This window comes from Cupressus sempervirens, chromosome 10 (genome assembly GCF_028749045.1).
Source record: "Cupressus sempervirens isolate cs-2001-9-10 chromosome 10, ASM2874904v1, whole genome shotgun sequence".
Lineage (NCBI taxonomy): Eukaryota > Viridiplantae > Streptophyta > Pinopsida > Cupressales > Cupressaceae > Cupressus > Cupressus sempervirens.
In genome coordinates, this window is record NC_143127.1 from 629,069,359 (window position 1) to 629,085,571 (window position 16,213).

Genomic DNA, 16,213 nt, shown 5'->3' on the forward strand with positions numbered 1-16,213 from the left:
TACTGCTAAACATTATATATTTAATACTACTAAATATTACATATTTATAAATATTATCTATATAATATAATATTATTAAATGTTATAAATATTTTAAGTAAAATTTTATTTAAAAACTAAAACAATCGTCAATATATCTCTTAACATTGGGAAGAACGTGTAAAACCTATCTTGGGTAATGTCGATTCCTCCACACCAAAAAAAATATGTGTACTCAGAAACTATATATTGACCAAAGACATTACTGAGTAAACTTTGGTTCAAGTTTTAGAAAATGTGTTAACGGATGGGTAATGACGATAAAAAACATTACTCAAGATATAAATGTTAGCAGATATATTGACCAATCTGGAGATGCGTCTGCAGAAATAACGTCGTCTGATAACATTGTGAGTACTACTGATTATTATCCCTCGATTGCAGCAGAAATCTTTGAGCGGGACCAATCTGGAGATGCGTTGACAATCACAGTTGATTTCAGTGGGAGAAAACAGTGTAGGTAAACAGTCGTTCCACCCTGCATGCATCCTGCCAGCATCCACATGGCTTCCGTACACACCAGGCATCCGCACGCAACAGCTTCCACATCCACCCTTGGCCAGGACAAATTGGTATCTTAGATAGTCAACCAACAATTTAGGTTGACCATTTCTAGTCATCCAGAATTTGCAATCATCAGAATTTTGTACGACCATATAAAAATGATGATGGAAGCTCTTAAGGTCCAATGCTACGTTTGAGTAGAATTTATAGAGCAAGGTGGGATATTGAGTGGAGAAGGGCAATTCAACAGCATTTAAATTTGACCTAAAATGTAAAATCTTATATGGGACATATTTAGGATACTTACATTTGATGTCTTTCTTCACTTATTTTGATTTGTTTTCTGCAGGGATGTCTTTTCTGTTTATATTTCTTGATGTGAAAGTTATCTGTTTTCTTGTTCTGGTGTCTATAAAAGGTACCAGCTCAATATAATCCAAAATGATAAAATTACCAGCAAACATAACCCAAAATCATAAAATTACCAGCAAACATAATAATCTCTACAGCTCCCAAAGGGCAACTGATTACCTATAACATCAACATAAAGATAAAAAGATTGTGTGTATATATATATATATATATGTCTCATACACTAATTTGTTCCTTAGAGAAAGGCAAAGGTCCCTTCTCTTCAGTGCTGCTTTTGGGAGACTCCTGATGCTTGGTATCCAAATGGCCTGTTGGAGCTTGAACCCAATCCATCATTTGCTTTAGATGCATCTCTGAAAAGACTTTAGTCCAATCTGCATATACTGCATATATCCACTAATGGAGGAGATGTTCATGTTAGAGAAGAATCTGAGCCAGGTGGGGAAGCCCGCTTAGTAAAAATATTTATCATTCATGGCAATCTGTTCAAGGACATTTTGCAGATTCTTATGCTATTGACAAGTCTTTTAAGTAAACCCAATAAAATCATATTGTAACGTTTCCTTTTTCAAATAGGTTTTGCTAGTAACTAATAATAATTTTATAAAAATATAAAATAATTACAATTTAATTAAGTCTAATGAAAGGTCAAGGGGCATGCCATGAAGAGTTGTGACTCCCTCAACCATGAGATATAGAGGGGAGAAGAGTTCATTTGATAGGGACAAAGGAAGAAAAGAGCATAGGAATTAAGGAAGGATTTAATGGAAGAAGAAAAGAAGGGGAAGAAAATAAGGAAGTGACTTATATGGTATTTGTTTGTTAACCTGTCAGTGGAAATTTAACTGCCTTGTTACTTGGAAGAGTTTCCATGAGTGCAAAGCCTTAACTGCCTTGTTACCTGGAAGAGTTCTCCATGAGTGCAAAGCCTCAGTTTATGCTGCCACCATCATCAATTGTAGTGATTTTAATGAGATGAATGAGCTCTTGCTACCTGTAGCCTTCCCTTTTATGCATCTTCACTTCTGGGCGTGGCCTTCTTGTATTAGCACCACTCCTTAAAAGTGGAATCAGACACCTGCAAATAGATGCCAAGTGCAGCACTGTTGCCAACAAGATGGGCATGATTTTTTTATCAACCAATTTGTGGTTAATAGTTTTGTCCTCCCTGTGGATTTGGAAGGACTCCGATCAACGTAGAGGCTTAATCACTGTTAACACTGTAATGGTGTGCTGCAGGAAAAAATTGTCTATCAAGTAACACTGAATTGCAAGCAGGATCAAACCAGAGTTTGTTGTCAACTTTTCTCAGCCACAGTTCCGTTTTATTGCCCATTAAAGTCATTTTCCTCTTCATACTGACCAACTATTTTAAATTTTGCATTATTCCTACGAATGCAGGGAATTTTATTGGTCTGTGATAGGAAACTTAAAAAATAAAATTTGTAATATGTTTTAGCAGTTCTGCTTGGTACTACAAAGTATGTTCTTCATCATTTGCAGTTATCTTGTGAGCTGTTACATTCTATGTTGTTGCTCAGCTTCATAATATGGTACATGGTCCTACTACATGCATGGATGGACATACAACATGAATTTCATAGAGAGATTAGATTTTGTCTCGCCTAGTTAAGGATACTAATAGAAATACCTTTTTCTTGATATTGTGCCATCTAGAGGTCTGGTCTTTGAAGTTTGAGCTACAAAAGTCTTTGTTTCACATGATGTGGTAGAACCATATTGGACAGTTGGAATTGCTACCAGCTTATATAAAGAGTATGGATGTTATGCATATGTTGTGGACAGTTATACACTGTTTGATAAGCAACCTTTATTCACATGGCGATTTTCTGCAAGATTAATTGAACTTATTGTGTTTGTTATTGTACCTTTCTAAATAGGTAGGTTTATCATTTAGTCTGTTTCATATGCAGTTGGTCTAATATGACATTATCTTTTCACTATATCATATTGAATGGGTACTTCAACATGTGTTGTGTAGGTGGGGTTTGCAAGGCTTTTGTCAAATCATTATTATTAACATTAATATTTAACATGCATATGGATGGAACCTCTCTTATTTGTGAAGAAAGAAAGAAGGAAATTATATGAATACCAACAATGACCTGAACAAGGTGAATGCAACTCCAAAAGTACATTCATCTGTAAATTTATACTGAAGAAGACTAAGGGAAATGAAACCTATTTAAATCCAAGCAGTAATCTCCCTACCATCAAAACTAAATAGTAGCTACAAATTCAAAGAGTTTCGGTAAAGTAGTAACCAGATAACTTTCTGCCATGAAATTTATGGGCTTTGTTTTGGTTTCAGTGCATCACTGTCATGAGCCTAATTATTCTGACATTTGTCGGATGAATCAGTTGATTATAACAGAGTGTGGTTTATGATTAAAGAGATGAAGGTATTAAATATTGAAAGGTTGCAGATTATGTTGCTTCCATAAGGAATATTTGGAGGGCTAATTTTCTGTTTAGGTTTGTGAGGGATGAAGTATGCAATTTAAAATGACACAATGTTTTCATATTTGATCATTATATACCAAGGTAAAGGCTGGTTACTTATTCATGTGTTCCTTTGTTAGTCCAAAGCAAGCTGCTGAAGTTTTGGAAGCTTATGAAAAGACTCTAGAAGAGGACTATCCTCCTGAAAATGAGCGATACGAACATAGTGAAATGCTACTATACAAGGTATATGATGTTTTGAAACTGTAAATCTTTGTAAAAATGTTATTTTTGATGTGTTTTTACTGGCGTTGTGATATAGTAGTGTCCTAGAATAGTACATATGTGCTCTTTATGATATACAAAATGGAAATCAGCTCAGTGAACAATTTTTTCAAAATTCTTATTTTCATGTATTTGCCCTACTTATTTCTATAGCAAAACCTGCAGTTTTAAATAATGAGCATAGACAGGTTGTTACATCCAACATTATTGAGTGTTGGACAAAGCAGCATCATACACATTGTGTTTTGCAACTCAGCCTGGCATGTCTAGTGTGGTTTTTGATGGATGGCAAAATGCAAATGTTATTGGTCCTTGTAATAGTTTGCAAATACATGACCATGTAAACAGATGCAAGTTTACCTTTTGATATAACTCTTATAATAATATTCTGTGATATGCTTTGATTGAAATAGAAAACCTTCATTTCAAATTTTCTATGCATGATGCATAATATCTAAAACTGAAGTCTTCTTGAGAGATGATTTCTGTTGTGTTGTTCCTAATGTCTGAAATTATTTCCCCATTGTTTCAAATAATGTCTCAGTTTCATTGTGCGGAGGAAGTAAGATGTATTGAGGATAAACAAATTGGTTGTCTAAGAAGTAATGCTATAGTAGAAAGGGAACAAATAGGTTTTCCTGAAGTTCTGAATGTTAGCTCTATTTCTTTAGTGTGAAGAAGAGGTGGCATAAACTACATAAATTGTTAGTAGCATTTATAAATGGTGTAGTGTTGTTCCTGATATTGGAAATTATTTCACTATTGGTGCAAATTATGTCACAATTACATTGTATGGAGAAGAAGTAGTATGCTCTGATGATAAACAATGGGTAGTCCAAAATGTTATGTTATACTAGGAAGGGAACAAATCTGTTGTTTAGAACTTCCGAATATTAGCTACCATGTTTGCTTGTGCTGAAGATGTGGTATGAGCAACATAGTGTGGCAGCAACACACACAAAAGGTGCAATGTTGTTTCTAATGCCTGACTTATCTCATCATGGGTGCAAGTTATGTCAATATTACATTGTGGTGAGAGGTAGTTGTAATGCATTGAGAATAAACTAATGGTTAAATATTACCAGACTTTGTACTGGTTCAGGTTCAGGTTTAGTTAAATGTTTTTGGGGGTAGGGTTCATCCAAACAAACCATTAAAAATCTGAATTATATTTATATCTGTAGCAGTAATTAAGTTTAAAATGCCACGAATAGCATCATCTACTTGTAGGTAAATAAAATGAGTGTAAAACTAAATAATTTTACAATGCCAATTTCTCAATCTCAATGGTACGATATAATTAGCTATTCAATTAAAAACATTGTAATGTCAAGCACCAACAATGAGTTATTACTGATCAAGAATAATCATATGGGTCTTTAAAATATCATCATCTTCCATATTATCACAACATAATAATAGGCATTGTGCACTAACCACATCCATTCTCCCAAAAGAAAAAAGCTGAGATAACAAGGAAAACAAGTAACATTAGTGAATTTTGTCCAATTTAAAGACAATATGGTAGCCGAAGACATGTAGGCAAACTTGGAAGCATAGTTAACAAACATGGACTCATAGAGTTCTTGGCAAATAAAATGCATACTTCAAAATATCATCACCTTCCATATTTTCACAACTAATAATAGGCATTGTACACTAACGACATCCATTCTCCAAAAAGAAAAAAGCCATCTTTGAGATGACAAGGAAAAAAAGTAACATTAGTGATGTTTGTCCAATTGGATGACAATATTGTAGCCAAAGACTTGTACGCAAAATTGGAAGCATAGTTAACAAGCATGAACTCAAGATTCTTGGCAAATTAAATGAGTATAGTCAGGATTTGAGGACAACGCTCTAGTGAGGTAGAGGGCTAGTGCCACTCATGCGGTCTAGGGGTGAGGCTACAACAAGGTTGAGGGGTAGTGGGATGTAGAATGGTTATAGTATAGTATACCAAAACATGAATTCAATATTACCACTATCAACATATGCAATTATTACCAATGAAATCATATGAAGTATGTGTGAGGGAAGATAGTATTCTTTATTTATTACAAAAAACAATGCATCCGTCTTTCATGTCCAAGAATTCTTAAATAGATCCTCAGTTTGTCAAGGAGACTAACCGACACATCCCCTCTCTTCCTAACTACCCTACTCTCTACGAACCGTCCTTGATCAAACTAATGTTTTATTATTGCTCTACATTATCCCCCCCCTCAAAGAAGTCATCTTCCAGATGACTAAAACAAAATAAATTGGAAAGCTACACTTCTAAGATGTAGGGTGGGAAAAAATCCCTGAACTTGAGGTGTGTTGCTGTTGTACAAGTTGTAGATCCCATTCTGCTGCCAGCTGCTTGGCTTGGGCTGCTTGCAATAGTTGCAGAGCATCCGTTCGGTCCTTTTCTGGCTGAGGTGCCCTCTCCAATTCCCTTTCTTCTTTAATTTTCCTTGCCTTCTCCTTTGCTTGTTGTAGTCCTATAAATGTCTTCGTGAATGTTCCCTCCATCTGTCCTAGTAACTGCATGAGAGGTGGCTGCTCTGTGATTGTGGCTATATTGCTACCTGCTTTCCATATTTCTGCTACCTCTTCTTGCCTTGTCCTGCTTTCCACGAGGATGCTCCATTCTTCATGACACTCTTCTTGCATATATTTTAGAAGGAATTCAGCAACCTTCTCTCCAAATGGAAGTACTTTCTCTCCTGTTATTCCCGCTGTGCTCCCTTTCTGCTTCCCTCTAGTGGCTGTGAATGCTATCCGTCTAGCTCCCTTGTCGGGAAATACCTTCCCTATCTATGTTGTACGGCTGCCTTCTTTTGTATGGACTCCTCCAACTCTTGCTGTTGATGTATGATTGGCTTCTCCTACTTCCTTATAGGCCATACAAACTTCCTTGCTGCTGTCTTCCATATGATTGTCCCTTGTACAACCCTCCAATGTACGGCTATCTCCCTCTAGGCATGTTTCTTGTCCATCTGTGCATACTTACTCTTGATGTACGGGCATCCCAGCCGTACCGACATCTTCCCCATGCAATACGAACATCCCATCTGTACATACATGTTCCGCTTGCCATACTGACATGTTCCCCCTTCCCAACCATAAGAACTTCCAGCACTTCTGTACTCCTATAGATGGTACCACTCACTTCTTCGTGTTGAATGTGTTGCTTCTTTTGGATTTCAGCTTGTTGTAGTATGATCCTTGGCAATGGTCCTTGAAGTGGAAGGAATGTAACATCTGTTGGTGTTCCTTTGAAGGTGATGTCTGCTATTCAAAACTACTCCTTCTGGGAGGCTGAAGTAGAGTCCTCCATGCCTATGTCCTCCCCTTCCGCTTCATCATCATTTGACCATTCTTCTTCCTTCATGCTTCGTGTTTGGATGGAAATTTCCTGTCTTACCCTTTTCCTTCGAGGTTCCCCACTTCTTGCTTCGATTGTATCCATATGCAACTAGTATGTTATTGCCGGCTTGTAGGGTTCTACTCTATTGGTAGGAAACAAACTTCCTCCAATGTTCCAGAGATACTTGTGTGCGAAGAGCTTCCAAGAATAAGGCAATGACGTGATGAGGCATATAAAAGGTTTTGTGCCTTAGCTCCAAAAAGTCCTTCAATCTTTTTGAGAGAAGTTGTGCCCAAAAATATCTTCTCCCCATCTGTAGTCCATTTACCAATGGTGACATCCAGATGGCCATGTCAGAGGCTTGACTCCACCATGTGAGCTTACTCTTCACCAAATCTACAATGTACCTCCATTCTCTAGTGTCTATGAAAGTATTTTTCAACCCTTAGCTATTGTTTTTGCTCAAAATGCTTTCCCACTCCTTCTTGACAAGATCAACCCTGCACATTAATCCCCAACCATTTCTTCTTTTCTTCCATTGTCATTTTTCGTTGTTTTTTGTTTTGGTCCTATCCTCTGTTGGGAACCCCAAATACCTTATTTACCTCTTTTGCCGAGTTGGAAATTGTCATGCTCTGCTAGAAATATTGGATTACTGATTTGCCTTTCTTATCATATCCATCAATCATTGTGCTAAGTAAACTCCTTTAGATAAAAATTAGGTATAAAAATAAAATTTTCCATCTATGCCTTGTGTAGTGCCTCCTTCAACACATTATTTTCCTTAGCATTCTCCCACTAGATGCGACATTCGCTCCCAGAGACGCTCTCAAATGTAATACTAGCTGCTGTAGTCTTTTCAGTGCTCTTCCCTGTATCTTTCTTTTTGGAAGACGCCATATTCCTTCCTTGTAATCTCTTATTTTTTCTTGAATCTGTAATTGTTCCTTTCCTTGGATTACCTATGATTGTTTTCACCACTTTGTGGTTCTTTTTATGTACCCAAGTGGCTTTTGTGCTCCTCCACCGATAATTGTTTCTTTCCATGTGTCCAACTGTTCCACTTCTTCCATGCATACAACTTCCTTTAGCTGGTATGGATTCGATACAGTGCTTTCTCGAATTGTTTCCCTTTTTTATTGTGTAGGTTTTGTGAGTACAACGAGTGTTACCTTGTTCACTTGTTCGTACAGTGCTACCTACTCGTACGACCAACTCTTGTCCACTCATTTGTATGGTGCTACCTTATTGTACAACCAATTCTGTACGAAGTTGTTCGCCTTCGTCACTCGTACGTTGTACAGTCAACCCTGTATAATATGCTTCAATCTTGTTCTTAGTGTGGTTCCCTTTTGCTCTATTGTTTGTACACTATACGACAACCAAATTTCTTCCCCCTATTCTTGCACTCATGCGGTGTCTTGCAAGACAACCCCCTTGGTGTTTCATGTCTTCTTTTCCTCGTACTCCTCCATTATGGATTTATAGACCTGATTTATCTTCCTCACATTTTTTATTGCTTTTTGCTTGCCTCTTTTTCCTATTTTTCTCTTTCCCCCATTTGCTAGTGGAACAATTCATTAAGGGAGACTATCTCATCTTTTGAACAATTTTGTAGCCATAATATGCCTTCTTTATCCGACTTTATTCCTTCACCCTTGTCCCATTCTTCTCCTTCCGCTTCTGAGTCTAAGGCCAACCCTTGGCTCACCATTTGGTTTCAGAGGTCAATTACATACTTATGTTCGTCTGCTTCAACTAAAAGAGTATTCTTTTTCCAATTGTGATTTGCCTTGGCTATAACCAACCATCCTCTCGTCAATAGTGTGTCATATCCTTTCTCTTCCAAGCTGATCACTACAAAGTCCAGGAAGAAGTGTTGTGCGCCGATAACTACTTTCTGTCTTTTCAGTGTCCCAATGGGCTTGATTCCATGTTGATATGCTCCTACCAACTAGAGTGTGCGTGGCTAGAGAGTTGGCTTCTCCAGGGCCTTCCAAGTTTCTTCAGGGAGGACATTAACACCTGAGCCTCCATCCACAATAGTATTTGTCAACTTACATCCATTATCTCCATTTCCACCACACCAGGTGTTCTTCTTAGCCTTATGATAAATAAAGTGTTGGTGTCATTCCCTACCATTGCTTCCTCTTTCCCTTCCTCCTTGGGTTTTTCTTCCTTGGTACTTCTACCATGTGTTATAGCCACCCGTAGGTGAGGTAATATCTACAACAAACTGACAACCTTCATTTGTACGGTGGCCTCTAGCACTTTGGGGGTACTCACTTCTCCTTCCTTTGTCATGGCATTTTGGACGTCTCTCCTAGCTTCCTCAAAACTTGTCTTTCTCCGTGCTTGCATCAGGTTATGTGAATTTCCTGGCTTGTATCCTTGTGATGGCTAGGATTTCGTTCTGTGGTTTTGAAATTTCCAACATGTTCATGCTTTTTTGTCTGGGACAATATACATCCTTGTGGTTTCTAGGTCCACACCACTTACAGAGCATTCCTCCATTTTGCCCTCCACTTTGACAATCTCGAGCAAAATGTCCCCATTCATTGCACCTTTTATATTGTATCATGTGACATCCCCTATTGTTGTATGGGATTGCGACTCTTGGGTATATTGTTATTGCTATTGTTATAACTTTGTCGCTTGTTTCTGAACTCTCTTGGTTATGCCTTCGTATTTGTTTTCCTGGGGGGTGTGGATGGTGGTGTGGGTTGTTAACCTTGTGTGGAAAATGCGTGAGCAGTTCAAGCCTTTAGATTATAGGTACATTCCTTAATAGAATGTCCTAGTACCTGGCATATATCACAGATTACCTTTCTTGGGCAAGTGGTTTTCGTGCGTCCTTTATCATAGTCGGTGCACCATAGCTCCTTTCCTTTGTGCACTCTTGGCTCACGACCATCTCTTTCATCATCCTCATCATGTCCCTTCATAATTCTTGGATTGTTTTAAATTCATTCTTGCTTCCTTTCCATCTCTCGCTGTCACTTCCATGCCTCCTCGCTCTTAAGATTGTACTGTCGCTTTCAATATTCATGGCATGAGTGTAGGCATGGATTCAACCCTTTCATAGACCATCTTTTCTTCAATTTGTCTGCTGGTTTATTTTATAATTTGCCAATTAATTCTTTCATCCTCCTACTATAGGTTCATACGGATTTGCTCTTTCCCTGTGTAGTATTGTATATTTCTGTTACTATCTCATCGTCATGTCATAAGAGTCTAAACTCTTCTTCAAAAGCTGCCTGGAGATCTTTCAATGTTGTTTTCTTTGCAGCCTCCAATTGGGTATACCAATCAATGGCGACCCCCCTTAGAGTAGCCAGAAATGCCTTTAACCACTCATCCTTATCATTCTATCCACTTGCTTGCCATTTTACTATAGAAGTTTTGTAATTTCTTATCTTTCTCTTGTGAATCTTGGAAGTTTTTGTTTGTTTGTTTTGGCCATCTTGGCTCTTCCCCTCTTCCCTTGAGTGTTTGTACCCAATTGGAGTACTCCTTGAGTGCTTGCCCTAGGTCCTGTTACTTCTCCTCCTTGTGCTTTTCCTTCCATTTGACTAGAGTTTCCTTCTTGGATTATGTGTTATTGTGCGTGCGCTAATGTTTCTGGATCTGTCCACCTACCCCTCGTATCAGGTTCTTCGAAAATTACCAATTTTTCAATTCCTCTTATCAAGTTTTCTTCTGCATGGTTTGGTACTTTTGATAGATCACCAAGACCTTTGAAACGGTGATGCCTTTCCTCCTGCTCCCCAATCCGTAAGCTGCCTGGCTATCCTTCTTGAATTTTCCCTCTCCTAGAGTTCATTTGTGCTTCTTTCTACAGACTGCTGGAGTATTTGTTTGAATAATTGAATTGAGTGACGAATGGATTGATCTCTTGGATGCTTGCTGATTATTTGCCTAAATGTATCCTTTTTTGATTGATCTCCTCTTTTTACTTTATTGGTGAAAGTGTCATTACCTTTGACGAGAATTGAGTTACTACCTTCCACTGCTCTCTTTGAGAATAATTATTTATTTAAAGTTGATTTCCTTCATTCCCAATTTATGATCTATTTGTTCCTTGCTGGGTGATCTCTCCTAAGTAAATGAGCTCCCTTTTATATGTTATTCTTGAGGGGGTCACAACCTTTCATGATTTCTGCCATTTGAAAGAGTCACAACTATAAATTCTAAATTTTTTCTTTTGAGGACAATCAAAATTGACGGATTGCTTCCTTCATGTCCTCTTCCTATATAATGATCTCTCCTTTACATGTGAATCCTCCAATCGTAAGTCTTTATTCATGCCTTTTGACTATCCATTAAACTTTATTAAATTTTATTTCTATTTTGTAAGCATATTATATTTTACTTTTGTTATTTTATATATTTCAAATTTTAAATCTATTATTAAATCCCATTAAAAAAATGAGATATGACAGTCAGCCCTTCTCAAAATTGCTTGTCTTCAATTAATCACAGATAAGGATATCTTATAACTTCTTCTTTTCTTGATTAAATCCTTTTTGAGGATATTGGTATCTCAATTCATTCGTGGAAATGTTATGAATCTTTTAATTATGTAACATATTTCATTAGCTACCCCTATTTGTTGCTGAATCGTATTGGACAACATTGTCTTCATGTCTACTTTTTGTTTATGGTCTATTATTTTTTTATTAGAAGGCATCCATTATTTAATCTTTACCCTCCAGTTTGGTTGGATTATTGCTCTGTTCAATCCAAGCACCTCGTCACTAATGCAACAGTAACAATACTAAAGACTCCATTTCTAGCATGTCAACGGTAGGAAAATAGTCAGTCCCTCCAGACCTTAGCTCACCCCAAGAGCCTGAAGCCTGTCTGGTTTGCAAATACTATTTAGATTTTAAAACTAATCACTTATATAATTGCTAGACTATTACTGAATAATATTTCTTGATGGATTGAAATGGATAGCTTGGATTATATTTTTATGCTTTTAAGAATGACAATGAATGAATATCTAAAATTCTCTGTATATTCCTGAGTATATTTCTGTATTTCTGCTGTCAATCGATGATCTAATTTATTTTGATTGCTGGGAGACAAGGTTGCACTGGTACTCGTAACCACGTACTGGATACACGTATCCCAAGTACCGGGTACTCGGTGGAGAGCATCATAGCTAAGGACTTTGATTAAATTTTTTTTTTTTTTTTTTTTTTTTCGGTTTTTTGATTGCGTATCTATTACAATAATAGATAAGACGTCTATTATTAGTTAATGGTTATCTTGTAAATATCTTTAGCTTTAGTTTGCTTTCGTTTTTTGCTTTCTCTGGAATAGAATGTTTCTATTCTTTACGATCGTTCCTAAGGAAACATCGTCTCTTCCTTTTGTATAAATTGACCTTTCAGTCTCTGTTATTAATAAGCAAGTATTTACCAATTACCTTGTAATATGGTATCAGAGCTAAATACTTAAATTTTTTCGAAAAAATTTATAATTTCTTCTTGAAATTATTTGTTTAAATTTTTCCGAATAGAATGTTTCTATTCTTTACGATCGTTTCCTAAGGAAACATCGTCTCTTCCTTTTGTATAAATTGACCTTTCGGTCTCTGTTATTAATAAGCAAGTATTTACCAATTACCTTGTAATAGTATTAGCTTATTTTTTATCAAACTTAATTCAATACATAATCGGTTTGAAACTTTGATACAATATTGATTAACAATAAACTTTAGCACTGATCAAGTTAGAAGTTTATCATTTGCAATATGTCATTGTCATATGATTTATGATCTTGTTCATGTTTAAAGTCTGCCTTCTCTGTTATGCATCTAAACATTTCGCACATATATTTATTACAAACATATAGCAAATTTGAAACTCAATACGATACATTACATTTGCAAACTTTATCACTGTTCTTGTTTTGAAAAACCATTGTCGAGATTCATAGTTTCATATTATCTATAAATATAAAAGTATAATTAAAAATAAAGTTTGAAATACCCAAGTATCCCCGTCCCCTATTATGAAAAATAGTCGTACCCATACCCGTACTAGTACCCTAAGTACCCCTGTCCCCGTGCAACCTTGCTGGGAGATAATTTTAAATTGATTGATATTTTATAATTTGACTGATGTTGAACCATTGATGTTTGAATGGTTGATATTTGAAGGATATATATATTTGAATGTTTGAATTGATTGATGAACGATGTCATCTTTTGCTGCTTGTTGGTTTGTTTTCTTAAATGAATTGCTTCTTTAATTTATCTCCCCTTTATACTTAATAGGTGAGATAATCACAAATGGTTGCAAGAATTGAGTCACCGCCATTCATGAGAATTTAGTTATGCCTTCGAGATTAATAATTTATTTTGTTCTTTCCCGATTTATGATTTTTTAGTTCGTTGCTTGATTATATCTTCCCAAGGAAAAGATCTCCATTTTATATGGTATTCTTGAGGGAGTTGCAACCTTTTAATGATTTTTGCCCTTTGAAAGTGTCACACTATTCGTCCGTAACTGTTGCCTTTTGAGGATAATCTTTTATTTACAAATTGATTGATTGCTTCCTTCATCTCCTCTTCTCATAAAATGATCTGTCCTTTATACCTTTAATATTTATAACTCTATTTCATGCCTTCTAACCATTCATCGAAATCCTCATTCTTGAGGAAGTCTACTGGGTGTAGATATATATGCATGGTAATTATAGTTTGAAAGAGGAAAGTAAAATTAGAGATATAGTTCGTTGATAACTATTGCAAAGATTGTTTGAGGTGATGAAGTTTCCAGTTGGAATCAAAATTTCAATTGTATTTTGTAATTGTCTGCATACGTTATTTATGCGTTTTTATCTGGCTCTCCACCACATCATTATATATAATATTATTCTGAACATTTTGAGCTCAATAATACCATTTTTTGTTGCCAAATATGATAAATTGAGCTCAAGTTTTTTAAAAATTGAAGAATATCTGCTGATAAAAATGATAAACAACTGCTGATTCCTCTGAGTTGATATGAGCTGATCAAGGCAGACTGATGACAGGGAAACTAGATTGATGAAAAGTGCTATTGTAGAAATAAGTTCCAGATTGGTCCCTTTATGTGAATGAGTATTGTTTGGGCTCCTGATAGAAATAATTAATAGATTTATCTCCCAGTGGAGATAAGTATCAGATTGACTCTCGATGAGAATAGATACTGGACCAACCATATGGTGGAAATAAGTGAAGAAAGTGAGGCTGATAAGGTATATGAAGTTTAAGCCGTTGAAAATTACTTTGCCACTAGGAAATGTTAACTAGAGCTGTCCAAAATAGGATATATGTCAAAGATTAGGACTCTTGTTATTGGAACATCAAGGCTTGAGGAGATAATAAATAGAATGAAAGTTTGAAGTGTACGTTTAGCATAGGCATATAGAGGATATCCAAAGAGTAATATTTGCATGTGTCAAGTTGAAAGGCCAATCGACTTTTGACACCAAGACACACAACTAGAAATAACAATAAAAGAGTGAAGTGAAAGATATGGGACAAGTTCACAATCAAAGGGAAATTCTGGTTACTTTTGTGTAGAAGTTACAGTATTTATACCAGAATGTTTAATGTAAAGAGTCGCAAAAAGAAAGATAACAAGCTAACTAGATCTGGTCACATGCGAGAAGATAAAGACAAAATTGATAGGTATGTAAAAGATTTTAGGATTTGTTCTGAAGATAATTGTGTTTTCCTAAGTTGCATGTTTGAGAAGAACCTTTTCATTCAACTGTAGGGGTATAAGCAAAGTGATAAAAAAGATGACAGCGTATGAGAAAGAGCCAAGGGAAGTGAAAGCTGGTATTCTAGTCGAGGCATGTAGTTTTGACTTATAAGTGCATTTTGAAATTATAAGTTTAAAGTTCTATTATCGCAGGAATTTTTATTATTTTACTGATCTATTCGATTTAAGTAAATTCCATTACAGATGGTATATTTTGGGTAATTCTAAATACGAATGGAAATAATGGGGCTATTGGGTATTCTTGGTAAGGCTTAGGTATGGGTTCAAGTACAGTTTGGGTACGCCCCTGGGTACCTACAGGAGGGCCCACAATGAACCTTGACACCTAGGAAGTACCGAGCGCCCTACCCAAGCGGATATACCAAAATAAGTGCATGCATATGAAACAAAATATGCAGTGCTTCTAAATTCTCATCAATTCTTTGTATGAATATACCAAGCGAATCTTTGTATAAAGTCTTCAAATATTTAGTAGCAAAATAAGAATTACCCAGGACTGTGTATGATGCTATTGATGAGGCAAATATGGATATTAAATGGCAATTGTAATTGTAATTTTCATTGTTTAATGACATTTTGAGACGAGTAGTATTTTCATGTTTGCAGATTATGAATATGAGGCATTTAAATACTCTATTCTCATTAATTGTGAGTATCATTGCTTTTATAATTAATAGTTTTGAATATATGTTCCTGTACCCATACCCAAGCAAAATAAAAAATGTTGTGCCACCATTCTAGGTTCCTATTCCTGTACCCTTACCTGAATCGGCTAATCGGATTATAGTTTTTGATATTTATTTGCAAAATAAATACATTGGTATGCCTATGTCATTTTAACCTTGATGACTCGTCTACCTCTGTAATTTTAAGGATGCATAATCTTTATGGATCTTGACAATTGCTTGAAATAAAGGTTAAGTATGAAGCCTGATGTAGGTTATGGACAGCATCAAATGTTAGCATAGCCCTCGGCTTGATGTTACATTCAAGTTTATTGAATAGATGTGTTAATTCTTGAATTTTAAAATATAAATGAATAAGTAGACATTGAGGATAATCTATAGGGGGTGGCCGTATATTGTGTTCCTTCAGGACCCTATATCCTCAAATATCTGGGACTTGAGCCCAGTTTACTGTTTTATTCATTTCATGGCCGTTTGCAAAAAAATGATTAGTGAATAGGTTCTATACTGCAAAGCTTGTCAATTTTCTGTTATTTCTTGTTTGATGTGACTCGCCATTTTGCTTATACATATAAATAAATTTGCTTTGATAAAAAAGAATAAGGATCTGGTTGTTTCTTTTGTTTCTTAATTATTACATGTTTGTTGGCGATCAGACTTCTTTCTAGAGATTTATGTTCTCTTGTCCCCTGTGAAAAAATGTAGCTTAAGATGTGGTTCGAGTG

At 35.9% G+C, this 16,213-nt stretch overlaps 1 protein-coding gene across 1 annotated transcript in view; it reads left to right on the forward strand.

The window, feature by feature from the left end:
• EMB2753 (tetratricopeptide repeat (TPR)-containing protein) overlaps positions 1-16,213 on the forward strand; it is a 154,829-nt gene that overhangs the window by 32,943 nt on the left and 105,673 nt on the right. The window contains exon 6 of the mRNA XM_089804127.1: positions 3,519-3,624. Coding sequence (XP_089660253.1) covers positions 3,519-3,624 — 106 coding nt within the window. The remainder of the gene's footprint in view (positions 1-3,518; positions 3,625-16,213) is intronic.